General features: G+C 45.2%; 1 protein-coding gene across 7 annotated transcripts in view; it reads left to right on the top strand.

Annotated features, from left to right (window-relative positions):
• Positions 1 to 27,192, top strand: part of FOXN3 (forkhead box N3) — a 230,321-nt gene that overhangs the window by 120,906 nt on the left and 82,223 nt on the right. For all 7 annotated transcript variants that reach the window (XM_085225480.1, XM_085225484.1, XM_085225483.1 and 4 more), the window contains one exon: positions 13,907 to 14,043. In XM_085225480.1, the coding sequence (XP_085081606.1) occupies positions 13,907 to 14,043 (137 nt within the window). The remainder of the gene's footprint in view (positions 1 to 13,906; positions 14,044 to 27,192) is intronic.

Raw genomic sequence — 27,192 nt, 5'->3', positions numbered from 1 at the left:
TACAGTTACACCCAGACTTGGAGAAAAAATAGTATAGAGCTCCTGGGTCAAAAGGCATTTCATCCTGCAGGAATCACCTTTACAGATTGCGTTCAGTTGTAAACTTCAGTGAAAATAATGGTAGGATTCTTGCATTCATTCACCTTTCTTGAAGTACTTCCGTGCTGTAGATCAGAGGTGTAAATGATTTATTAGTTTACAGGAATTGCAGATGTAGGTGTTTGTTGGGAGGGACTAGAAGTTACTGGGTTGGTGTGGCAGAGATAGTGGGACATCGGGCAAGTGCTTTGTTTTTCTGTTCTGGCAATTGACATTACACATTATTGTTACATAATTGCCTCATTGCACTAATTAATTAGGCTTTTCTCTCTCTTGCCCCCCTTCCCTAGAGATCAATGTTTTCTCTCAGGGCTCAGTGGTTAATATGCAGCCCTCACTGTTGTAAGAGTACAGTTGGTTTTTTTTTCTGTTTTGTTTTTCTAATTTATTTCAAGTTCTAGTGCTTTTTAGACTTTGGGCTGTACAACAGAGGAAAGAAGCTGTCATAAAGAGATAAATTGCACTGAAGACTCAGTACAGAGCTAGCTCCCAGCTATTGAGACAAATGGGATTTTACTGTTCAGGCTCTACCTCCTCTTCTGCTTAAATTCATTTATTTTTGTATCTCTCTATCCCTGTGTGTATATGTATGTGTGTGTATGTATGTAAACACTACCATAATCATTTTGGTTTTCAGATCATCAAAAAAATTTGTGAGGTGAAATGGGAACAAAAAGCAGTGGATTTGGACTGTCACACAAAGCTCTCTACTTGCTCGTATCCCTGCATTAGGAAAGCAGCATGCTGTGGCAGTGGCATGTGCAGAATTTCCTTAGAACAGATGTGTTGTGTTGCTGCAAATGGTTACCAGTCAGTCTAAACAGATCGCTCTAAATCATGATACTAACTAACCTGAACTGTCTCTTGGTTTTTTTTCGTGTTTTTTTTTTTTTTTTCCCTAAAGGAAATCAGAACTTGAAATGTAGAAAAAACCCAACAACTCTACTTCTGTTAATTTTGTATACTTACAGGTTTTGTTAAAACACCTGTAAGACTTTGGCACCTTTTGGGGCAGTGCTGCTTGTGTTTGGAGGAAATAAGTTCCTTGTTCTTAGCATAAGAAGTCTGCTTTGGTCTGTCATTTGCTGTTGGCTTTTAGAGCTGAGCAATTTGGAATTTGGGAAAACAGAGATGTAATTATGACCATTTCCACTAAGATGAGCTTTACTGTCATCCCTCTTGTTTGAGAAGAAATACAAAATTTTCATTTAGAAAGCTTTGATTTTAATTTGTAGTATTGAAATGGAAAAAGAGATCTTGCTTTCTTACCCTGTTTTTCTGCTGACTTGGGAAAAAGTGTAGGAAAATGTAGTCCTCTTCCCCTAGCTAAAATATTTGCATTATTTTAGTTTCTAAGTATAAATGCTTATGATTTAACTGCTTTTGCTAATTAGCATCTGCTCCTTCACTACCACTCGAGTCCCTCTCACCCTCCAATGGCACTATTGCCAAAAATCCTTTGGCTGGGCTTGAGCTGATGGGACAAACTTCTGTTTCTTGATTACAGTACAATTACCCATTTGTGTGCTGCATCAACCTCAATTTATTTCCCTCACAATTTATAAATTAGGGGTCACAAACTTGATTTTGGATTTGCACTCTGAATCTTTAATTTAGCCACGCAGTAGGAAGGGGAAGAATTTGCTTCATCAGTGAGCTCTGTTTTTTCCTGTTTTGACTGTCAGTTCCTGTTGTTTGGCATCAGTTTGAACAGCACGATGGTTCCAGAGCTTGCTTAAGTGGCTTTTCAATTCAAGCCATGTGTAACTTCAGCTCTGCTAACGGAGTGGGATTGCTTCTCATTCTTCATACAGATACACAGTTCTGTTTTCAAAGACAGGCAATTCTGTACTGATCCAGATGAGTTTTCTGTGTTGTTTGGCTTTTAAGGTAGACAGAATAACGCTAGTGTCCAGATGTGTGTGTAAAAGTGCAAATGCATGTGATAGGGATGGGGACAGCAGTTTCTATGCAGGTTTGTACCCTAACATTCCTGATTTTGGCTCAAAAATCATGATACTTTTTAAGTAATGGGAGATGTCTTATTTTAGAGTCTTTAAGATCCCCACCATCTCTTTACAGAAATGAAGACAACTGGAAATGTTTTGTTTTCATGATTTTGGAGCATCTTAGGCATTTCTAATAAAAACACCTAAAATCCCAGTATGGTACAATGCCACGAATTGGCAGTATTGAAGTCAGATTCTGGAGGTTACCCTCAAGCTGTAGTCTGTCAAGTTTCTTCAAATTCTTTTGTTGGTGGTATGTTTAGCATTTCCCCAGAGAGCCCTTTGTGAAGAAAAAACAGCAATTAGAGAAATCCTCTTTAGTACAGTGCAGAGTTCAGTGTCTGCAGTAGCAGGACCCAGCTCTAAGGCCTGGGACTGTTTGGAGGACTCCCTAGGAAGGGGCTGCTGTTTTGGTTTCCTCTGTGAGGCAGGCAAGAGTGGATCTGCACACCACCAACATGCTCGAGGGCTGGCTCTTGCTCTTCAGCAGGGCTTGGTCTGCTACCCAGACCTGAAGCTTCTCTCAGAGTTGTTAATGGTCATTTGGGACGATATGGTTAATCGTAAAATGTGCCTTCCTTTCTGCTCAGCCTTGGGTAGGGCCTTCAGCAACTTGGACCTTGTTGTCTAGGTATACATCTTTCTCTCTAGGGGAGTATATTATTTTTCTCATTTAGGTATTCATTTCCTATTGTTTTTGTTTCTTTTCGTTCTTTATTGTTTCCATCACCTACTAACGGAGCTGTTCACATGCGTGGATGTGAAGACAACATGGCAGGGTGAAGGGCTTCAAGTCACCTTTATGCCGTGCTGAAAGCTCATTAGCATTTAAGAAAAGAAAGAAGTTGCAAGCCTTTTTGAACAAAATTTTTCATTTGTACACCATCTGCTATTTTTGGTGCGTCAAACGTGAAGGCTTCCTGTGTGAAACCGATAGCAAGAAGATCACAGAAGACCTGGAACAGTGACTCAGGTCACAGCAGGCCTGTTCGTGTGACATGCGTGTCATCAGAATAGCTTCATTCTGGCATTCTTCAATGAAATTTTCTTTTCCTTTAAAGGGTATATTTGTTCAAAGGCACATTTGATCTTGAATAATTTGGAAGAAAACAATTTTCCATCTTTTGGTTCTGAGCTCTTCACAGCGTTAACATCTGATGTTGGATGGTTTGTCAATTTTGTTACTGGAGTCTGCTCAGAAATGGTTTCTCCCTGTTTCCTTCCACTTCAGGCACATTAAGTCAGACAAATTCATGCACTGATGTTTAATCATTGAGCACTAATCACCTTTGTGCAGTATTGATCAGCAGCCTTTTTGTATACTATGATTATAATGAGTAATAGCCTGCTGGTAAGTACCAAGGAGTGGTGCAGATGGTGAGTTAGCCCTGTGTAGCGCTGCTGCTACTTTTCTAATTCCCAGCAGTTCTTACTCTCATCATAGAGCATTGCTTTCCTTTTCCCTTCCCCTGGCCTTTCCTTTTCCCCCAGTTCCATGCTCCACTGGGTGCAGCCCTTCCTGCCTTCCTGCAGATGTGTCATTCTCCAGCTGCACCAGTCCCACACGCCTGCGGTTGCCCACGGGATCCTTTTCTTAAGCATCGTGTCCTTCCTCCTCCTCCTCCTCCTCTCAGCACACTCCTGTTTTACAGGTGGCTGTCTGTGAACATCACACTTGAAAAGGACTGCTTGTTAGACAACGAAGTTAAAAAAAAGACTGGGGAAAACCCAAGTAGGCAGGTCTGTGGTGTGTGGGTTGAAAGATTTTTTCCCCCCTTCCTCCCACCCTTTTCTTACAGAGTAAAAGATCCAGTCTGTGTGTGAATTCACTGTTCTGAATAACCTCTCTTCTGCACACACAACTGATGCTCACATCCTGTTTTTTAGCAGCTTGGCCGAAGCAGCCCTCCTGAAGAGCGATGTTTCTGTTTCTGCAGGGTTTGTTTCTGCTCGCTCTCAGGCTGGCTCTACGGCCTGTGGTACGTCCTCCCATTCTCTTGCAAATTTAAGGAAACCTGCTTTTCCTTTATGTCACTGTGGGATTTGGAATAAAGTGAAGCGGCCTTTAGTCAGAGGAAGAATATATACTGAGTGAGGATCCTGAGTTATTTGGACTTTGAGGAATGCTTTGCTAATGTGGAACTGGTCTGCCTGGGAAGCAGCATGAATAAATCTGTGAGCCCTATTCTTGCCAAGCTGCAGATTGTCATCAAGGACTTGCTGGCTTCCTTGAATGTATCTAGGTAGAAATATTTGTCTTCCTTTTGCTTTAAATCAACTCACACCAGTGAATCTCTGTCATATTTGTCTAATGGAATCACTTTGCCTTGTTTAATAAACTACCTGCATACTTTTCAAATCTGTTTCATTGGCGGAAGTGCTCAGGGCAGCTGAAAGGCAGTATTAATTACCTGCTCGGAAATACGCTTGATGGAGTGGCTTATGCTGCAGAGGGCCCTTGTGCCGAGCTATGGTGTGGTGCATCTGCTGCTTTCTGCCTTTCCCCATTTGTAACCCATTTAGCTGTGCTTAGAAAAACTCAGATACCTAAAAATCCAACTAAAACCTGAAGGACAATTGTCTTTTTACAGTGTTAATTAATCTCACTGTCAAAACTTTGGAGACTGAGCAGCCTCATCTCTCCTTACTGTTTTTACAAGCCCAGCACAGGTGAGTGCTGCTTCTCATGCTCTGGTGCTCCTACAGGCAGGTGCTGCCCTGACTTCGTACTGATCTGCACTGAGCAAGTGAGCCAGAGCTTTGGGCAAAGCCAAGGAGTTGTCTTGTTTGGGAGGGAAGTTTGCAGTGCTGGAATGGTTTGTTTTGCTCCCCAGCGTTTGTCATTCAGCCATGAGAAAGAAAAAAAACAGTAAAAAATAACTAATTTTGATCTTGACATAGAAGTGGGATTGAAGGAGGGATCGGGACGTGTGTGTACAAGTGGCAGAAACGTGTATTGCTGTGTGCCGTGGCAGCGGGCAGTGAGCGGGGCCTGGCACTGGTGTGTGCCTGCGCAGTGCCTGGGCTGCAGGAGGCTGCAGCCACCTGGCTTAGTGCACAGGCCCACCTCAGAGCACTGCTGCCAGGCCGCATCTCCAGCTGTCCATCACTGTGCCTGGATTTTCCCCTCAATTCATCCGTTGAACCAAATGAAGCACAAAACAAGGAAAACCCCCCACATTAAATGGTTACAGGGGAAAATGGTGTCAATCCATTAGCTTTTGTCAGGTCTTCCTTATTTCTGTTTTTATTTGTGGCTGCTAATGGAGTTAGTCCCGCCCACTCCATCCCACCGGTTTCTGAGAGCTGTTAACCCCTTCCCCTGTAAGTTCTTTCCCTTGCTCATTTCATCATTAATGCGCTGGCAGACAATGCCTGACCCACCGACCTCCAGCACTGATCTAAGTGTTGGATAATTTTTTGAGTATCTGTTGTGTGAAGGGTTGTTTTAAAATCATTCTGGGTTTTCAGATGCTTTGTAACCATCTATTTGCAGGAGAAGGTGCTGTGCATTTTCCCTGGCTGTGCGAGGCAGCCCGCGGATACTGTGTGGCACATGGGCTGTCCAGTACTGGAGTGCTCAGTCCATGGCCCTGACACACTGCCTGGCATGGCCATTATGGGGCTTCTGCTCTGGAGTCTTGGGATTTTTTTTTTCTTCTGCCACTGATTTTATAGGTTACCTTGAGCACTTCTTTTGTATTCTTTTCTTTCTGTGTGTCCTCAATTTTCGACAGAGTGGGGCTAATTGCACATTCTGTGTATACGCAGGAATTCTGTAGGCTGACCCAGCAGTAGCAATGCTGCGCTTGCTTCCTTATCTCCTCAGGCTCGCTGTGATGGCCTGCCAGCAGCCCTGTCTCTGTGCTCCCTGCTTCCCAACCCTGGGCCCCTGTACCCGCTGGACCCTGTGCTCTGTTCCTGCTGGGCAGTACTTCTGCATTTCCTTCTCCCCTGGCCTGGTTGGCCTTGGGCAGGCCCGGGGCTGCCAGACATTGCAGTGGAACAGCACACATCTGCTTTAGTTGTGAGCAAGGCTTTGTTTAAGGGCAGTATTCTCTTCAGGCTTTTGCAGGATTTCCATATGGCAATGAAATAGTTTTATAGGGTTGTTTGCGTACTGAACAAGGAGATGCCTAACAGGCTAAGTATGGCTCACAGAGAGCAATGATACCACATGTCATCTCCTAAGCCTGTCAGAGGAGTCTCTTTGTTTTGAGAGCATGGGACACTGCTGTGATGATACCTGTGGCCTGCAGGCAGTGGTCACAGTGCGGGGCCAGCTCATGGTGTTGGTGTGCGTACAAGGCTTGCATGGCATGGGCAGTAGGGGGGTTGGGGAGGAGCCATGGCTGTGCTGTGCACATGGTGTCATCTGGCAGAGTAATCATGGTGGGAACTAGTCTGCCTGCACTGAAGATCATGGGATCCGCAGCCCCGACTCTGGGGACATGCCTTGGATTTGTGATTTTCAGGGCAGTCAGTCTTGCTGGGTGCCTATGCCACACACTGGAAGACATTTCTGACTTCTCTATTTTTTAATTTGTATAAATCTCAACCTGGCTGTGACAGCAGTCCTTGTGCAGGCACTATGCTGAGGTGTGACCTGCAGCCCCTCTGCTCTGCCTGTGGCTCTGCTCTGGGGGCATCCTCTGGAGTCAGGCTGAGACTACCCCTGGCAGTACCGTGGGGAGGAGTGGGGCCCCGGCACAGCTGGGCTCTGTGGTGTGGGGGTCTGTGCGTGTGAAGAGAGAGAAAACTTCAGGTATCTTGAGCTGGTGAGACGTGAACTCCTCCACTGGAGGGATGCTGGCTTTCTGCATGGCTGTGCGTTTGGACAGTGCTTGCTAATGTTGCAGGAATCTGCTCTATGGTCTTGCCTGTGGAACAGGAGAACTGTGAAGTTCCACCCATCTCTCTTTTTCTCTAGTTGTTACTTCACAGCATTGTTCTGGCCTCTGTTCCTGGTTTAATCACTTGCTTGGCTGCTCCTTGTTTATGGGGGAAGGGGGTGGGGAGTTTATTTTGTTTAAGGCAAGGTAGCTCTTCTCACTGTAACCCTACTTCTCACTTAGGGGAAGGTCTGGTCTTGTGAGATCTTCCTCACCTAGCTCCCCAGTTTGCCCACGGTGAACCAGGGAGGACTCTGGGGACTGAGATGCTTATGGCCCCACACCACCTGGGCAGCACCAGGCCACTGTCCCAGTGGCCAGCAGGACAAGGATCTAGCAACTGAGGTATTGATGTCTGGGAGAGTTCATTGAGCAAATGAGTTTAAAATAGCAGGAGATGAGCATGAAAGCAGAGACCTGGACTTCTGCAATTTGAGCTAATGGATATTTTTACCTGGGGCAAAATAAGACTTGAAAGGTCCCAGTCTTTTGTTCTCTTGAGAATAGTGGTGATTTCTTGATGCAGCTGGTTTACTTGGGGTGGAACACCACGCTCCAGCAATCCTTTCCTTCACACCACTTGTTTCACATATCAAATGAGCATGTATTTATGGCCACGTAGCTCTGTTTTAACTAGTCAGAGCTCTTTCTCAGCTTTGTGCTTGATCTGCACTGTGGTGGAGGACTTAGTGGAAAGGTGTTGAAAACACGCAGAAGTAGGTGTGAGGGTTTTGTCATGTTGCATGCAAATAAGGTTTTATTTTCTCTGTATTGTGTCAAACTGCCACGTAACACTGCCAAACTTTCCTCTGAAGGGCAGGGGACGTTTCTGGAGCTCACAGGTTCAAGAGATTTTGTGTGAGGGTTTATGAAAATTAAATGCTTACTGTGCAGTTGTTACTGTCATTAAAATTGCTGTTAAGGTCTGTAATGCAGCTCTCTAAAACTGGCTGTATAGAATTTCACATGTCTGTGCTGGAAATGTTTGAAAAGAATGAAAAAAATCTACCCTTAGACTGCATGAATAGTTATCTGCAATTTTTATGTGATATTACAGTGGATCTAAGGAATGTGTTTTATAATAATAGCAATCATTAGCAGTGGCTTTGTTTTTCTTTCTTTAAGAACTCCTTAGCAGTTGTATTTCTCTCTTTTTTTTCTTTTTCTTTTTTTAAAAACTAGCTGACCTAAGATGATTCTAATGTTCTGTTTGTGTATTTGTGTGAATTACTTCATTTATTTAACAATGAGGTAAATAGAGAACCCACCATTTTCATCTGCAGGTTGCAGAGCAGTTGAAAGGTTTAGTGTTGTCTGTGAGTGTTCATAAAAACTGTTTAAAACCAGAGAACCAATGCAGGTGAGCAGAGCAAACAATATTCGGTCTGTCCTTACTGTCAAATCCCAATGAGTAAAGCATAACCACAGAGTTTTAAACAGAGCAGCAGACCAGCTCCACTGTTTTCTCCCAGTGCACGAATTAGTGTGTTGCCCCTGCGTGGAGTAAAGGAAGGAGCTTCAATCTGGAGTGAGTCCCACATCAGCAGTGCAGAGCAGGGTGGTGCAGTGCTGGCAGCATGGCCCAGGGCTTCCCGCAGATGGGAGCACGGAGCTGCTGGACTGTGCTCTCTGAGTGCTGAGGAGCTCCTGCTCTGTAAGCCCCTTGGCTGTGGTGCTGATACAAGGCAGCTGTGATCACAGTGGGCTTCAGTCCTCTGACTGGGTTCAAGTTCGTATCATCAGCTGCTTGTTCCCCATTGTGCCTTCAACTTTGTTTGCACAACTTCAAGAGCAGTGTTGTGTGGTATGGTCCTAAACGTTGAGAAATATTGTTCCCTCTCTTCCCTTAGGCTGAAATCTGAAATCTCTTTCTAAAAACACAGTTATTTGTTCAGATATCCCAGATGGTCCCGGCTGTAGCTACTTGAGTGGTTGCTTTACACTGTGTTGTGGCATCACGTGTATTTCCATCATCCAGTTCTTTTATTGAAGCTTTCCTTTTGAAAACTGGCTCACTAAAGTTTGATCCTGTAGAAACACCTCTGTGTTTGGGTGGCACACTTGGACACCTGTGGGAGAGCAGTATGGCATTCCTGTGGGTAAACATGTTGGCAAATCTGAGTGAAGATTTGCTTCAAGTTCTCTACTGTGAGGGGCACAGTGAGCACGGGATAAATATTTATCCAGAATAAGAACCTTTGATACGCAGTAATCTCTCTGCTATTACTTGCAGAGAGGTCATTTGCTGTAACAATAGGTTTCATCCATGCTGAGAGCAAACTATTATATCAGTAATGGGGATGACTGACACCAAATGGTTCCTTATCTTTGCAAGGAAGTGTCATTATTGTTATTCAGAGGTCCTGTGCTAATGACTGCACTGGCTCACACTGACCTAGCCAGGGACTTCTGTGCCACCATCCTATGATTTCAAGACGTGATAACTTGGGACTGCAGATGCTAATTGGAAATGTCCTCTTTCAACTGATAGGAAGTTTCTGCTTTTCTACTCACTTTCATAATTCCTAAAGTGCCACAATAATCAGGACAGAATAGTTAGAAATGATAGTGTATATGCGTACCACTCGATTTGGGTAATGGTGGCATTCCTAGTTTATTCCATTGATAACTTTGGTTTTGGAGGGTTTAGTCCTAAGCATTCATCCCCTTCTATTTTGGCAGTTCATCTTAGGGGGCAGTTGTTGGATTCTTTTCCTTGGACCAACAAGCTCATTGACTGAAAGCCAATTGCCCAGCTTGTCCCAGCTCCCCCTGCGTGCCTGCTCTCTGCCTTCCTGGCGAACCATTCCCAGCTGGTTTGTGCCCAGCCAGAGCCCTACTTTTCCTCTGTGAGGAAAAGAGGAACATTGCTGTGTCACCATGGCTTGTCCTGCAGAAGGGGACAGTCCCCATGGATCTTCTTTGAGGAGAGGGACTGGGCACCAGGCAGAGACCTGCTGTGGGATGTGAGCACCCCATGCTGCTGCTCCCCTCTGTCAGCACGGTGCCCCACTGGACCCAGGTGGCCAAGCAGTGGCACAGCTGTGACTGTCCAACTCCTAACCTGCCTGCTTTGTGGCTTCTAAGTCTGCTCTCTTTCCCAGGCTTCATTTGGCGTGGACTGTCTGGCATTAAAAAGAACCACCGTGGAAACAAGCTGCATTCCTAGCAAATTTCAAGTCAGTGCTAAAACAACCAGGGAATGAAATTCCTCAAATAAGCATTTGCCAGAATTTTTATATAGACAGGGTCTGTATTTTTCCCAGCCGTTGATCCTGGAAAGAGACCTTTTTTTTTAATGGAGCTTTGGGCAGATGGTAAGTACTGCATAGGGCTAGGCTGTCAGCGGTGTGAACTATATAGAAGCAAAATCTTCTATAAACGAAAAAACGAAGAGTTTTAATAGCAGATAATGCTGTTAACTCTAATGATTAAAAGAGCTAACAAGCAGCTTTTTTTTTTTTTTTTTTTTTTTTAAAGTTCCAAGCAGCTTTTTCTACTAACAGGACCAAACTTTTTTTTTTGTTTGTTTGGACCCTACCAGGTTGTGTAAATAGGATTTTAAAACTTTTGTATGCAGTCCATTTTGAGGGGAAAAGAAATTGGACACTGAATGTCTCACACCTATTCTTGGTAATGCACCAGTTTTAATGGCTGGAAGTCACCTTTGGGTATTTGAGCTATCAGAAAGAACAATACCTATATACAGTTTGTATGTCTAGTAGACAACAGAAAAAGGAATAACAATATCCTCACAATAATTAGTAAACATAATCAGGAAGCTTCTTGGAGAAAATATTAAGCCCTAAGTATTCCTGGGGTAACTTCCATGTGTTGGTTTCTCTCTCTGATAGTTACACCTTTGGAATGGCTTGCCTGTGGTAACAGCCTGCTCTTGGATAAGGTGAGGGGACTCCTGGTTGCGCTGTGCTTGTCTGTAACAACCTGAACCACGGATACAGGAACAGCCCCAGCTGAACAGGAGGTGCCAGGGGCTGAGTGCTGCGCCCGGAATCGGGAGGCACAGCCAGACGGGCTGCAGCACTTCAGTGCCTAGGCTGCTGGGCTGGGATCCATTCCTTGCTCACTTGTTGCCTGGGAGACAAATACTATCCAGGGATTTTTTTTCCTTTCTTGCTGATTTTAGATTGGAGACACTATTGACTTTTGGCTTGGAGAAGGTAGTGAAGCAGCACGCCAAGTGTCATAAGATGGAAATTAATCACTAACGGATTGGTCTGAATTCCAGTGATTTCCTTTCCTGTGACTGCTCTATGTATGGAAGACTAATGACACATCTTCAAACAGCTAACAGAGCTGTTCACACCTCGGGCTGTCAGGAAGGAGTCTTAACCAGGGGACACTTCAGTTTTCTTTGTGTTTCTGTCTGTTGTGGATAGTGGAAGAGGAAAGGTAAATATCTTAAAAAAGGAACTTTGCATGGTTGGAGAGCTTTGCTTTAAATTGTGTTTATTGTTGCTGCTAAATTATAAATCAGCTCAGCTGCAGAGAAAATAGGGCAAAATATATTAGCAAAAAAATATAGCACTGCCTTCTAACAAGAATACCTTCCCAATCTCTTGTGTGAGAGTTTCTGTTTTCCAGTGAGATTATTTTTAGCTTTCACAAGAATATCCGCAAGCCAAACAAATGCAGCATGGCAGCAACGCCTGGTTTGAAATCAGTCTTCAGCAGTGACCTCACCCTGTAAACCCCTCAATTCGTGCTCACTCCTCGGGGGCTGGGGGAAGTCGGCCAGGTAGATGACTTGGATGAAAGGAAAGAACACAGAGGCTTGGAAACAGCATGTTGTGTTCCAGCAAGTACAAGTACACAGGGTGGTGTTTAAGTGTAGCATTTTTAAAGCTTGTCCCATGCTGTAAAGAGTAAGGAATCCAGAAGAGGTTTACTCTTGAAAAAAATGTTCCTAGCTTTGCGTGTTGCTTGCTTAAAAGGAAAATTTGTGGCGTTCTTGCTCTGCCTCTTGGATGGAGCATGGAAGTGGAATTTGAGAGATTTGGATTCTATTTTTGAGTCCGTCCTTTGCCTAAAAGGTCACTTCCTAGACTTACCGTACCAAGACTCTGCCTTATTGTCCCACATTTGAAAGCTAAACATCACAGGCTTTTGGCTACAGACTGGTGCGAGGCATGGGGCACACAGCTCCCCATGACTCTGTGGTGGATGTTCAGTCCCCTGCACAGCGCCTGGCCCAGGCAGCAGCCCCAAGGCCTGCTTCTCCTGGCCCCCAGGCCTTGCAGGCCCAGCCTCTCCCTGCGCGGTCCCTCCGGGGCCACTTGGAGCCAACTTCTGCCAGCCCAGAGGCTGGCCAGCCTGCAGCTGCTCTCCCAACTCCCAGTTCCCTGCAGAACCTGGTTCCTTGCCCCCTGCAGGTGGGTTTGCCTTTGAATGAAGTGCGTGATTCGGGCAGTGCTGTGAGCTTGTGAGGTGCTCCCACATAGCAATCCAGTAAGGCTCAGGAAGCTTCTTTCTTATTTTTCTGGTTTTGTTCACAGGGTGGCTTCTGTACAGACGTGCAGCCTGTCAGCTCGGAAGGAGCTCTGCAAGCACTAAGAATATCCCACTGTGTGTCCAGAAGCCACCCATAAAGCAGGGCAGCATTTAGGGGCTGTAGGGCTCTTTCTCCAAAGGAAACGGGTGTTGGGTTTGTGCCCTCCTCCTGGCTTTAGAAACAGTCTTCTTCATTCAGTCTCATCTGTGGTGTGTGTGTGTGCTGGCCGTTGGACATGGGAACACCAGAATCGTAGAATCATAGAATGGCCTGGGTTGAAAAGGACCTCAAAGATCATCTAGTTTCAACCCTTCTGCTATAGGCAGGGTTGCCAACCACTAGACCAGGCTGCCCAGAGCCACATCCAACCTGGATGCTCAGGTGCTGGAGTTCAGCAAAGGGTGCCTGGGCTGGGGCTGGCATGGGGATGGAGTACGGCCTCTCCACTGGCTCCAGAGCATGCCAGCGTTTGCCAGAAACACATCCTTAATGGCCTGAGAGCCTCATGAGGAGCTCTGCCCATAGTAAGGACTGCTGCTGGTGTGACGTGTTCTTGAACAGGGCTGCTCTGATCTCCTGTGTGCTCTCAATGCAGCCTAGCAATGTACTTTTGTGCATTTGAACATCCCTGGTGTCTGCCCCGACCTCCGCTGGGCCAAGGGCTGCAGTGGTGCTGAGTGGCAGTGTAGCCTTCCTGCTGCAGGCTGCCAGCTCCATGTGTTCCCTTGCGTCTGGGAAGGGCTGTGGCAGTCACTGCTGCTGGAACCACCAACTCTGATTTCACAACACTCCATCGTGGTTTAAGCTCTGGTTTTACAGTTTTGTTTTGTTCGGGGTTCTAGGGGTGTTTTTTCTTAGGGGAGAAAAGATGATTAATTTCTTCTTGTAGTATAATGGCACCAATGTCATGTGGCTGAAGGATTAAATCCTTTTATTTTTAAAACAGTTGCTAGGGTGTTTAAACCACTCCTTTTCAGCCCTGTTTCTTGTTAGCATAGCAGCACAAAAGGAAAATAAAATCACTTTCAAAAAAGAATCAGCTTCTCTTCAAAGTTTCCATCTACCAGTAAATTGTAGCTTTGTGTTGTTCCAGTATAGGGTGATGGGGAAATTGCCAGATGCCATTAAATCATATTAAGTAATAAGGGGTGGTGGGGAAGCAGCCAAATGTGCATTCTTAGTTGTTTGTTTTTTTTTTTTCCCCACGGAAGTGTGATTTAAACCATAGTCACAGTATTTATTAATGGAGCGATATCTCTGGCGGGCAAACTGTATTCACCGCTGTCAGTCCAGGAACCCAACCTGCTGCTATCCTGACAACTACTGCTAAATGAATGAGGCTGTGCCATTAGATCAAATATTTGATTTTTTTTTTAATTCTTTTTTCTTTGCAGAGTATTGGAAAGGGGTCCTTGTGGTGTATAGACCCAGAATATAGACAAAATCTTATTCAGGCTTTGAAAAAGACACCCTATCACCCATACTCGCATGTGTTCAATACACCTCCCACATCTCCTCAGGCATATCAAAGGTAAGACCTAGATGATTTTACAACTCTATTTTCCTGCAGCTGCCTGTGGCGCGGGGCAGGGACGCGGTGGCGCTGGGCAGGCCCGGGGATGCCACGACCCCACGGGGTGCGGGGGGACGCTTTGGCCCAGCTCGGGGCCGCGCGCGGGGCGGTGGGCGCCGGTTGTACCGGGCAGGTGCTCGCGGCCGGCGGCGGTGCCGGCTCGGGGCACGGTGCCCTCGTCGGGCCGCAGCGGGGCCCGCCATCCCGCCGAGGCCGAGCGGCGGCCGCGACGGCTCCCGCGGAGCTCCTTCGAGCCCCCTCCCGGCGCCGCGCCGGGGCCGCGGCTTGCCGGAGCGGGGCCGTCGCCTTCCCTCGCGCCTATTGGCGTGCTGGCTGCCACGGCAACGCTGCGTCTCCACGGCAACGCGTAGCCCGGCAGGTGCGGCGGCGGCGCGGCCGCGCGTTGCCTGGCGAGGGGACGGCCCCGGGCTGCGCGGCGGTTGCCACGGAGACGGTAATCCTGCCTAGCAACCGCACGGCCGGAAGTTCGGGGGGCCCTCGGCCGGCGCGGCGCTCCGCCCGGCTCGGAATGATGTGTGTTATTTTTTTCTCCTGTTCTGAAATGAGCTCCCCGCTGGGGCGAGCCGGCCGGCTGTTAGTGGGCGGCAGCCGCAGCGTGGGCCCGGTGCTTCTCAGCTGCTTTAGGAAACGTTTTCCACGCGACCGCCGTCCCAAGCGGCTTTCACTGCTCCTTTCCCCCACCCCCTCCACGATCTCGATCTCAGCTGAGTAACGTGAATGATGGCGTTATGCCTGTAACCGTGGGGATGGACACGGTCTGTTTCCAGAGCCTGCCTTCGTCGGCTGTGTTGTATTTCAGGAGTATTTCAGTGGTGCCCATTTGGATCTGTTCAGAGGCTCCTGCATCAAGTAACAGTGCGAGGCCAGGCAGTGCACAGTGTGGGGATGCCGATCCCTTCTAAGCCCCCAGCAGAACATCCCCAGAAACGCATGCAGCTAGCTGGGAGCAGGGGATCGCAGTGCTTGCAGGGGAGCTGCTCTGCATGGAAGATCGTGGGGTCTCGCTCTTGTTTTCGGCTGAATATCATTGAGCAGTTCCATTGTCAAATACAGCTTAATTTTCCCGTGGCCCTCTGAAATACCTGTTTAATCACCTACCAGTGACAGTGGAGCATCAGCACAAGACTGATGCAGGCTATCAGTAGCTGTTGAATTCTTTTCATTACTGGCAGGTACATGGCAAAGTCATTTTTTGGTATATACTTCTGATACGTTTGCAAGAAGCTGGACATTCCCCACGCATTTAGGAAAATCAGTAATCCCATATGTGTGTGATTGCTTTCTCATGTGTAGAAAAACTTCAGTAATGGGAAGAAAAATGTAAATCCGCTCTGCCATTGTCGTATCTCCAGAGCAAAACATTGTCATAGTAACAAATTCCAGGGGAAATTCTTGTGATAGCAGAGATGATAGGTTTGGAGAAATCCTTGGGTGGCAGAGCTTTGTCACTATCCATCAGCCTTATGTAGCTGAAGGCCACGGTAACAGAAACTGTGTTTGAGATATGAATGAAAAATATCTGGAATAGGAGGATTCACCAGTATTGGAGCGCCTCTAGGAGCTGGATTAATCGAGAGAATTACAAGGTTTATAAGGATCGGTTGCTGCGATCCCACAGGGGCAAACCGACCTATTGCTTGTCTTTATCAGATGTTTTGGAAGAGTAAGGATACACAGATTAATCACATGTTCAGTTTAGTATCTGCATAAGCAGCTTAGGGGTGAATTGAGCATGGAATGAGGGAATGTATTGTAAAAATATCCCAAGCGAGATGGTCACCAAATGCACAAGCACTCCTCTTCTGAGCAGAGTTAATTCCAGCAGATAATTTAGCTTTACAGCTCCTGTAGAACATCCTGCATAAACACAACAGAGTAGACCTTTTATGAAGGAGTTTGATAATGTGGACCCACACGTTTAGGTGGCTGACTCAATATTATACTGGTGTCATTAAGATTAGATATCTTACTCCAACGAGGAAGTTTGGATTACAGTGGGAGCCATGGAGAGAAGACTGTAGTTAAGGGGAAGAAAAACAAACTTGCAGTGTTTGTACACAAGAAAGAACTTCAGGCTGCTGTTATCTGGTTTGCTTCTGCTTCTTGGAGGGTGAAGAAAGTTATCAGTAAGCTCTAAGAGGAAGCGTATAGTAATGCAAATTATTTCTTTGTGCTTGGATTGGATGTGTATAAAAATCAAAAATCATGCATGTTTTTTTCTAATTTTTCTGATTGAAGCATATTTCATGTCACGTATGAGGAATTTCAAGGGTGAACTAACACTCTGATACACACTGTGATAAAGGAAAACCTCTCTGCTGGGTGTGGAAAAATAGGTGCCTTAGTCCAAGGGCTATGATGTGTTTCTTTTTAAATATTTACAGTTGTGTTGGCAATAGCAACCTTGAAATGTATTTATAGACACAAACTTTGTTAAGTAACTATGCAAGACAGCGCCCGGATATTTTATCTGCATGTTTTACCTTTGATTTTCTGTCTCTCATTTGACTGTATATGTGATTTTTCTCTTTTGGTGGTGCTCAGAGATCTTGAAATGGATTTTTCTTTTCTCTGAGTATGTTGCAGCAGGAGAGTTCTCAAATTATTTTCAGCAGCAGAAGGAGAAATGTTATCAGGAAATGTAAAATAACCGAAATTATTAGTTTCACATATGCAGGATATTTTTGCAGATTTTGATGACTTCTGGGAATGTTGGTTAGATTACTTTATAGACAGTATGATGTGTAGAGAGTTTTTCTCTGCTTGTCATTTTTCCAGTCTGTTTTGCTAATTGCTGTTTGCTAAACCAGTGGGCTAAGCTGCCATCTAACTGGTGAAATTGCAAACAGGTCTGAGATGAGAACCATGGAGCATTTTCTCTCCTGCATTGCCCAGCCTACCTGTTGAGAACCAGCATCTGGTCCTGGTGTGTGCCTGTCCCACAGGAGCTGCTTGGCTAGCCTGGCTACTGTGCTGTGCATTAGCAGGCTGCTGGATTCCCAGCCCCTTAGGGAGCACCGAGATTGATGAGGAGTGGGCAGAGGCCCCTCTGCAGCAACTGCCTTCTGTGCAAAGTCACTTTGCAGAATGTATGCTGAAAATGGTGCTGCTGCTAGATCTGATCCCTTTCCTTTCTTGGAAGTGCTGATGCAGGAGTAAGTTTATGGCTTATAGAGTGCTTGGAGGTGTGCTAGTGATCAAACGTCTCACGAAACTTCACCAGTTGGGAATTTGAAAACTGGAGGGTGGCTTCTTTTTCATTGAGGTTAGTGTCTCTTATCACTGTTGCCTTCTGCAGATGATGGCTTTCCTGGAAATGTTTCCTCCATAAATGCTCATCACCTCTCCGGTGCCTTGCCCTCTGTCAGTATCTGATAAGGATGTTTTTATTCTCTGCCCCATATTAGTGCCGCTTCAGTCAGAGACCTGTGCCAACATAGGTGTTCTCTGAATGACAGCTTCCGAAGAAGCCCGCTGCCAAGCAGCACTGCTGTGTGCTCAGCAGCTGGCCGGAGCCATTCGGGGAGGGTGTGGGGCTGCTGCAGGGCCTCCCACCGCCTCTGTGTCAGAAACTGCGCCTCTCCACAGACAGGCGTTTGTGAAACACCACTATTTCTTCAGGCTACTGTAAAATTAATGTTTTGTGCTGTAGGTTTTCTTGTATTAAGGCTAAGATAACCACACTCCATGTGCATGTGTCTTGCTGGGCTGAATGACAGCATGTTGAGCCATGGCCACACACATTTGCCATGCGGCGCTGGGTGCTCTTCATTTGGGCAGCTCATGTGGGAGAGGGGCTTTGGCATTGTGAACCCCCATTTGACTTCCGAAATGTATTAAAAAGGTGCAACTTTTTAACTGGTCAAACTTTGATAAGAAGTTTCTGTTACTTTTATCTCTGTAAGCTGGTTCTGCCCAGGGAGAAGGTCTCAAACATTTCCACCTCAGGCTCAGGCTCAACCAACGGTACAACCAGTGGGGCTGGAGCAGAGGCTGCTGGAGGGTATCTGATTACTAGCTCTTCGGTGATTTGTCATCTTGCCATGAAAATTCTTTCCCCACACTCCACAGACTGCTGTTGTAGATCATCTGCTTAGAAATGTACCTCGGAACGACTTCTTGCAGTTTTTGCAGGTTTTGACTTTACTGCTCCTTCCCTGAAACTGTCACAGGTTTCAGCCTTTACCATTGTTTATTGAAACTAAACCTGCATCAGAGGCAATGTATTGTAGGATATCATCCAGGACTCTTTTTTTCTGTATGCTTTATGTTCTGAGATGAGAAAAGCTCTTTTCTGGCTATTTGGGGAAGCTGACGAAATAAACTTGTCCTATTCATTGAGTACTTTGAAACACTGGAAGAGTCTCTCTGCTAGAAGGGACCTGGGGAATAAATTAATTGGTAGTCCTTTGCGGTCTGGAAGCACAGCTTTAATTCTCTGTTACCCGTTTTACTTTTGGTAGGAAATGAAGCTGACCATAGTACAGTCTAATATTTCTGTGTATGCCACAGCCTCTTATCATGATCGATCCTGTTATTTTACTTCCTGAACAGAGTCTGAAAGAGTTTTCTTCTTTGGTGCGGTGTCAAGGCAGAGTCTTTGGGGAATTTTGTTTTGCTGTTTCTGTAGTTTAGAGATCACAAAAAATACAAGTTCCAAGCTATGCCCTCTGACACAGTAATATGTCTTGATTTGAAGATCCATCTGTGTTTTGAGACTGTGCTGCTTGATGTCTGTTTTCTGGCAAATTAAAGAACATTGGTTCTGCTTGATGCCAGACAGGAATAGCAAAGAAAAAAGAACTTTTGCTTGAGTGAATGCCTGTAATGCTCTCAGTGCATAAATATTTGAGGATTTGCCAGTTCAGGACTTGTTTTCTAACATATTCTGATCAGCTCTCCATCCAGTAGACTTCTGTGATATGGATGTATCCCATTGGCTGTCGTTTTGTAAAACAAACAAGACCAGCTCTTTCCTTTTAAAAGGATTTATCTTGTACCATACAACAACATAAAGGAGGCTGAGGGCAGGGAGATAAGCTGTGGAAGATGGCAGAAGATCACAGACAGAAACAGAAGAATAGAACATTGAGTGCATCCTCTTTGACACAAAAGTTTCGTGCGTTCTTTCTGCAGCACCCTTGTGCTCAGCTGGTAGAAATACAAATAATCCTCTCATCGCATCTACCTCTCAAAATGGTTTGAATGCTTCTGAGCCCTCTCAGCTGAGATGTTTTCAATTCTTTCTCACCCAGGCAAACCTCTTGTTTCCCATTTGCTGCATATTTTCAGATTTGGATCTTGAGGTCTTTGTTTTGGCTGTGTTTGAAGGCCTTTGGTAAAGAACTGCGAAGCAGCATCCCCAGCCTGTCAGTCATCTCTAGTAGATGCTTCACAAACACCAGCTCCTTGGATTAAATTGTAATTCATACAATTTAATTTGTAATCTGCCTGGTTACTTGGCTTTTTAGGCTTTTTTTCCTCCTCTTCTGTGCCTTTTGTAGATACATATAGCCTTACTCTAGAGATATCTATAGTACCATTCCAAGCTATTTCCACTTCAGTTCATGGGAAAAGGAAAGTCTAGGGGGTGTGTTTTGTTTAGTTGTTTGTAGATCCCTCTAGCTCTGGGCAGTTGATGAATAATGGTTACAGTAGCCTTGTTGGTAGAGCTGTGAATTGGTGACCGCAGAAACTTGGAAGTACGTGGGAGCCGTGCTGCTGAGATGGCTTTCTGCTATGCCCTGTCCCTCTGTGTGCTGTTGCAAGGTTTGGGGACCTTGCTGTGATGTGGGCTGTGTGGAACTGCAGAAAGCAGAGGATGAGTGGTACCCCTCTCCCCTGTCACTTTGTTGCATTCAGTTCATCTCTCTGCCTTCATCCCCTTTATGGCCATTGCGCCACTCTTATAATTTCAGCAGTTGCATGGATGGGGAAGCTTGTGTAATGAGATTCAGTAACAGTTCACAGAATTGTTAGTAGCTGAAAATTAGGACTTGGGAGCGAGTGTCTGTGTGATGAACAGCATGAGCATCACGTTTGGTAATCATACATTGTTACAGCAGTAGAAATTATTTGACTTCTGCATATGAAAACAGAAATGACAGAGTCCTGTTTCACTGTTGGTCATGGTGTGACTGTGGACAACTGTGGCACTGTGGAGTCCAGGCAACCATCTGGCCTTGGGCCATCCATTGAAAGTATGAAACAGAATGAGGTGGTGGGCCCTCAGCCTGACTCTGGGGCCAGCTTGCAGCAAGTGGGAGATACTGAGCTTCTGGAAGGGCTGGTGGCCTTAAGACCTTGCAGACTGGCTGCTCTTCGTCCTGAACAAAATCCTGTTTGGTCTCCTTATCTGCCAGTCACAGGAGCACCTATGCGCAGAACTGGGCTTGTCACAGTAGTGTTCTGAGTTGTTTTGTGTGTATTTTTAAAGGAAATGTGCAGTTGCATTTCATGCCCATGTCAGGTATCCACATAATCCCTGCCTGTTTACCTGAGCCAATATATTTGAAAGTACCAATCAGCCTTTCTGCAAATGATTTATTAAAATGCATCCTAAAGACTTGGAGCTTTTCCAGTATCTTGTTGCAGTACCTATGGCCCTAAATCTTAAAATGGCAGGCAGTTTCCCTTGAAAGCTGTTTCTTTAGTAAATATTTATTTTCAGATAGAAAGCTCAGAACAAGTTTCAGGGGGTGAGTCTTCTTGAATCTTTATTAGCTGAGAGACCTTTTCAGGGATACATATGGTGTCTCAGCATGTGAATAGTGTACATACGTACAGCCTGTGTATAAATTTTGGAGAAGAATGTTTGTTTATTTGTTTGTTGGAAGAAAGTAAGTTTAAGGAAAGTTTCATTAAAACCAAGTCTGCTTATCTAAACCCTCTTTTGGGGGATGTGGGGTAATTATAGTAGGGAAATTTCCATCCTCAGCAAAGCCCCGTGTGACTGAAAAGAGAGAAACTGCCTTCCCACGTTCACTTGAGGGGAGGAATACTGCTTTTCCCTTCTCTGATGTGCTTTATGCTGTGGTGGCCTGCTGAAGTGTTTTTTCCCCTTTCCCTTTGTGAACTAAGATGGGCTTGTTTTGCTTTTTCAGTAAAGCTGTGATGAATCTCTGAAGGTGACAGCTTGGCTATCTATACCTCGTTGCTTCACAGATATTTGAACTTAATTTGGGGAGCCTTGTAGTTGTTTACAGAAAATCTGTCAAGCGATTTTGATACATTTAAACATAAACAAGAATTAAGAGATTATTTTAGATACATTTTGAAAAACTCTGCTGTCGGGTTTCCTAATGTTTGGATAGCCCTGAAGGCAGCCTGTCTGTGTGCAGGACTATGTATAGTTGCTGAGGGCATTTGTTCTGTTTCTAAATCCTAAAGCTGCTTTGTAAAATACGAAATCTGCGTGATGTTCTTTATTTTGATGTGAGTTAAAGGAGGAGGGGGGCTAAGCAATATCCCTCCAAAAGATGGACTTTTATTCAACAACCATGTCCAGAGCAAACGCAGATGCAGCCTGGATGAGCCCATGGGACTCCATGAGGTGTTTGGGTCTGAATCCACCGTGCTAAAATTTCACACCAGCCTGGGCTGCAGTAACATGCACAGGTGCACCTTGCTGTGCCCTTCTTAGGCTTTCTGGGAAACTTTCATCATTCCTGGAAGCTCCGCCCCGAGCCAGATGTGGGTTTCATGCAGCTTGGAGCTTTTGATGTTACTATCCTTTTGATAAGGTTCCACATTTTGAGTCTGAGACTTTTGTTTTTTTTCCTATGACCACATATAGCAATAAAGGGACAGACCTCTGGGGTTTGAGTGCACAGGCATGTATACACATTGAGAGTGCTTTATGTCAAAAGGCATCGTGGCTGCCAGAAAAGCTACTCCCTTTTGCACTTACAAACAGAATGTGTTATTTTCCTGAAGGTAACCAGTTTCCATTACAACGGTGTAAATACTCAGAAAGCAGTGAGCAGCACGCAGTGGGTCTGTGCAGGCAGTGCGATGTCCGGCACACACAGCTGAGCAGCTCACTGTGTTGGCAGGCTGCTTATGGCTGCCAGAGGATGGCCACACTGGAGTCTGCGGGGCTGCCCAGGATGTGCGTGGGTCTCCTTTGCAAAGCACAGAATTTAGATCTCTGGGTTTCAAGATCTTTTTTTCCTTTTTAAGAGGGAAGGAGTGAAGAGATCAGGCAGCTCAAATACCAGCATGGATCAGAGCTTTGTAACCGATCTTCCCTTTCTTTTCCCTCTGAATCATTTTGCTTTGTTGGCAATCTCCTCCTGTTAATTGCCAGAACTTGCTCTGTAGGCTTGTGTTGTGTTTCAGTTATGTACTGCAATTTTTCATCGCTCTGCTCTTAAGGCATCCGGGATTGCGCAGCCAGTGGGTCTTGCTAATACAAATGTAAATGCATTTCTTTCTTGGCTTGCTGCGGCATGCGTGCAGTTGTTAAATTTTCTTTTTATTAGCTTGTATGACATATTTTTGGTATTAGAGTCAGTACTACATGGACTTCATTTGTGAAAGAGGAATAGCTGTAGTTTATTAGTGTTCTCCTTCTGAAGGTAGCAGCCGGTGTCCAGCTCCCTGCAGCTGGGGCTGATCTTTGCATTTGTTTACAGCCCGTTTCCCCTTGCTGCTGCTGTCAGGGTTTGTGCTGGTGATTTTGACTTCCCTGATGGTTTTCTGTTGTCTGCTTGGGCTCTATAAATTTTGCAGAGCTGTATACCTCTCGCTGCTTTTTTCTGTAGCTATTTTCATCATGATTTTATTGTATAGCCTTCTAAAAGAAATCCTGTTTGAACAGTAATTACCAGCTACTTGGAAAGCTTCCTAAGATTTGTTTGAAAAGCTGTGGTGATCAGAACAGACTCCTTTGGCATTTGAATTCCAGTGTCTAGAATTTTATATCATTCTAGATTTTAATCTCTGTTTGTTGGTGTTTCTTAAGCTGGAGTATGTGAAATTTGCAGAAACTTAATTGTGTAGCAGTGCAGATACTGAAGATGGAGCATTGGGAATTTGTGCCAGGTGGTTGGTTGTACAGGGTGCAGCTCCCCGTGTGCAGGGAGAGATCTAGATTTAGCAAATTGGGTTTCATTTATTTTTATGTTTTATTGGGATTAGCAGGTGGAGAAAAATATCCAAAAAAAAATTAAAAAATTGGGTTACTTTTAATTATGTAACTTTCCTGAAAAGAGATTTTTTTTCCAGCCAGCTGTCTGATCCATGGCAGAATTCATAGCAGCTCCCCAAGTACTTAAAATTTCTATTAATTGGAGTTCATTTTCTGTATGAAAAATGGTTCTTTGGTTAGCTGTTTTGCATATGAAAGATGAAGACGACCATTTTTTCTCATGAGATTAAAAAAATAAATAAAACAATTAATTAAAATGAAATCATTTTCTAGACTTAAGGGAATTAATAACAAACAAAACTTCTGGAACAGTCAGCTTTCATTTTTCTACTTGCTAGTATAGCATAATATAAAAGGAAGACTTTATACAAACACGTTTATTCCATGATAGTTGAGGAGCCATAATCAGCAGTATTGCTCAAGCAGTGTAGATCTTTCTTTCACTGCTTTCTTTTGCTGCTTTTCACTTCAGAGGTAGAAATAGCATTGCTGATATTTAGGGAGAAAGAAATTGGAAATTTCTGCTGTAAATGCTAGAAGTGGTCTCTGCTTTGAGAAGAAATGGCAGTAAGTTATAACTCTGATAACTCTGTAACAAGAGGTTTAGGAGCTCGCTCTGCATGTGTTACTGAGCTGTCATCTTCCTGAGGCTGGTCAGATGGCCCAGTGCTGTGATAGGAAAATTATGGCTTATTTCACTCCCAAATGTTTCTGTACAGAAGAGCATGGAGGTACCATTTAGGTGCATTTTGGCAGGTAAGTGTTCTAAAGCTGCTGTAAGGATTTTGTGACTTGCAGACCCATGTTCTTGAGTCACTTCCATGCGGTAGAAAAGTTTTTCAGTGCCAGGTAAAGCTGCATATGGGAAGGGAGGAGCCTGCCATAACTTGGTGATTCCCTAGCCCTTATGAGCCTGGTGGAGAGTAGGCTGATGTGCATGGCACAGTTTAATAACTGCATCTTTGTACTCAAGTGCAGTGTCAGTAGGGCTATTCCTAATCTAATTATTCTCTAACTTAATTATTTGCTAATACTGGGCTGGCATGGGAGTTGGAACTGCACCGAAATGGGCAAGCACATCCTAGGAGTCTCTGGGGCTGTGGGCATGGGCTGGTGCTGGCTGCTTGCTCACTTCACTTCAACAGAGAAGAACGGTCGTTTTGGTGAAACAAGCAAGTTATTGGAATCCCTCTGTGAAGGCAGGAGCTCAGTTTTCATGGGGATGTCTCCCTGGCTCTGCCATATCGATGTTGTGAATGGACTTAGACACTCGGGTGGAAAACTCACCACTGTGAGGAGAAAACAAACAAACAGGCTCTGGCCTATCTTGGTCACTGAGCAGGCGCAAATAATGAATTTATTAGCTGAATTAATCTCTTAAAGGAAATTATTTGAAATCCATCTGGCGAAGTACTGAGAAGCAGACTCAATAAAATCTCAGAAAATGGGCCATGGGAAGGAGTTTTCTGTTGGCAGAAAGCAGAATTGGATGACCTGTGGAGAGCGTTTCGCCTCCAGTTTCTGACACAGAGGCGAACAGGAGTGAGCGACAGGTCCTGTACGCAGGGGCTGCAGATGGCATTTTCCAGAGATGGGAAATACAAATGCTCCTGTTCCAGCTGATATGGAACACTGTTGCTTCAGCAAGGAGCTGTGCCAGGGGTTGCTTTTTGGTTGGGTATTTTAATGTTCATAGGGCAGGAGTGTACACAAAGCTGAACCTCCTTACTCCACAATCTTATGTTGAAAGCCACTAAGGCACTCGCTGATCTCGAGCTATGGGCAAATGAAGAATCACTGGGAACTTCAGCATTCTGCTCAAGCCTGCTGTCCATTTCTGTGATTGGAAATAAATCACATGGTCTTTTCTTGTGCTTGTTGCATACCCACACTGTCTGCAGAGGATACCTGAAGTAACAGCTTGTGCTTTCTTCCCCAGTGACAACCAGGCTGTACACCTTTTTTCACAGAAGCCTCTGGGGCTGTCTTGTTGCACCAGTGGGTTCCCTACGTCCAGTGAGACCTTGTGTTGTCGTGCCGGCTGCTGCAGGACTCAGCTCCATGCACATGGTGCATCTTTCAGGAGTGTGTCAGTTATGTTTTATCCTTTGCTAAGGTGTTCCTCGTACCATACTGATTGTAGATGCCTGAGGGCATGAATTAGTGCATGGGGTTGGGGATGTAGCCTGGCAATTGCATTCTTACTGCTTGGGGGTGCGATGCAGCCAGTCTAGGTTCCTCGGATGGCATTCCTCATTGCCCTTCAGCTTCAAGGCAGGACACAGCACTACATAATATCTCAGTGTCAAAACTCGATGCACACACTCTGTGATGTAATTCTGCCAGCTTGAAGAACTTTAGAAGCCTTTGGTTTATTTTTCCTGAATCAAAGCTTAATGCTAGTCTTAGGTTTGCTGGAAATGGATATCCACTGGAGATAGCTTTTTTTGTTTGTTTTTAATGCCCTCGCAGGACTGGAGTTTCCAGTTACAGAAAGTGCACTGGTAGCACTTGGTGAGAGGAGTCTTTGTTTCCTTCTAACGCTACCTGCAAACGCAATCATTAGCTGGAAAGTAGTGGGCTTGCTTAAAGCTCCTCTTTTCCTACCATTTTTCAGGGATTCATATTCTCAAATATTTCTTAAACAAAGGCTGTCTTGTTGCCATCCTGACCAAACCATGCTGCTTGCAGCATTGCTGCAGTGCTGGAGGTGCCCATGGCCAGCTCCAAAAACTAGCATGCCCAGCCTGCAGATGGCCAGCCAGCCCCAAACAGCAGCATGCCCAGCCTACAGGTCAGCAGCAAGCTCCTGGAGCTTCTCAGGCAGCGCCCGAGTGCTCCTTTGGCTCTGCAGAGCCTTGCAGTGCTTGCTGTGCTATTTAAAGATGCAGTGCTTCCTGCTAATTATGAACAGTTACTTTGCAGAAACAGGCTCACTACAGGGGCGCTGAGCCCTGGCCCACCATCCTTTTCAGCACCTGAACAATATGGGAGGGAGGGAGGAAGGCATGGCAAGAGGAACTGGAGCGCTGGCACCAATTAGTGCTGAGATTACTGAAAGAGGATTTTGATTTCAAGGCCAAAAAGAGTAGGGAGTGGGTAAAAGGATTTGAAATGAGATTATGGGACCTAAGAGTGCCTTTCTTTTGTTGGGGAAGTAATTCAACAGTTTTGCTCAACCCAGTGAGACAATCCCGTTTAGTGGCTGAAGTAGGAGATCTGTGTCCTGTTGGTTTTTAAGGTTCTTTAACTAAGTTGTTCTCCAGTTGCATTTGTTAGCTCTTCCTGCAAAATCAAAGTGTTTTTAATAAACAAACAGAACCAGAGGAAAGCTCCTGGCTCATCAGAAGGCCTGTTGTTTCTCAGGAAGCTTATTTGTATTCTTTAGAAGGAGAGCCAAGGAAGGGAAGCCGATTGAACTCCTTTCTTTCCTTTTGGGAAACTTTTTCTGCTGGTTACCATGAGGCAGACACCAGCCCCCTGCAACCCCCTAGTGCGGAGCTGAGCCCCAGGGCCACTTGCTGTCTGGTGCAGAGCTGCAGCTCAGGTGACTTCACTGCCTCCTGTCAGACAGCAGGCGTGGAGCTGTGCTGTCTTGCTGAAAGCACCCACCGTCCACACGAGTTTCTAGGGCTGAAGGCTGGAGCTTGCCTGGAGAAAGCAGAAGAAGCAGGCTCTTCCCTTCCCTTTCCATCTCGAAAGAGAATTTTAAAAAGGGGTTTTCAGAGGAGAATTACAGACATGATGGGTTTCATTTGATTTTTTTTCTGTGTAGTATATTAAGTGACTGCGAGACTGTGTGGTGAATCTTCCTACCCTTCTCAAGACAGAAGGTGTTTCTCTTGAGCTGGCTTGTACTCAGTGTGCAGGGATCATGTTTTTTTTCTGTTATCAGCCTTCTTTTTCCTTTTCAGTGAGGCTTCTCAGAATGAAAA

This window comes from Meleagris gallopavo, chromosome 5, assembly GCF_905368555.1.
Source record: "Meleagris gallopavo chromosome 5, MGAL_WU_HG_1.1, whole genome shotgun sequence".
In the NCBI taxonomy this organism is placed as follows: Eukaryota; Metazoa; Chordata; class Aves; order Galliformes; family Phasianidae; genus Meleagris; species Meleagris gallopavo.
This window is presented reverse-complemented; position numbering and strand designations above follow the sequence as displayed.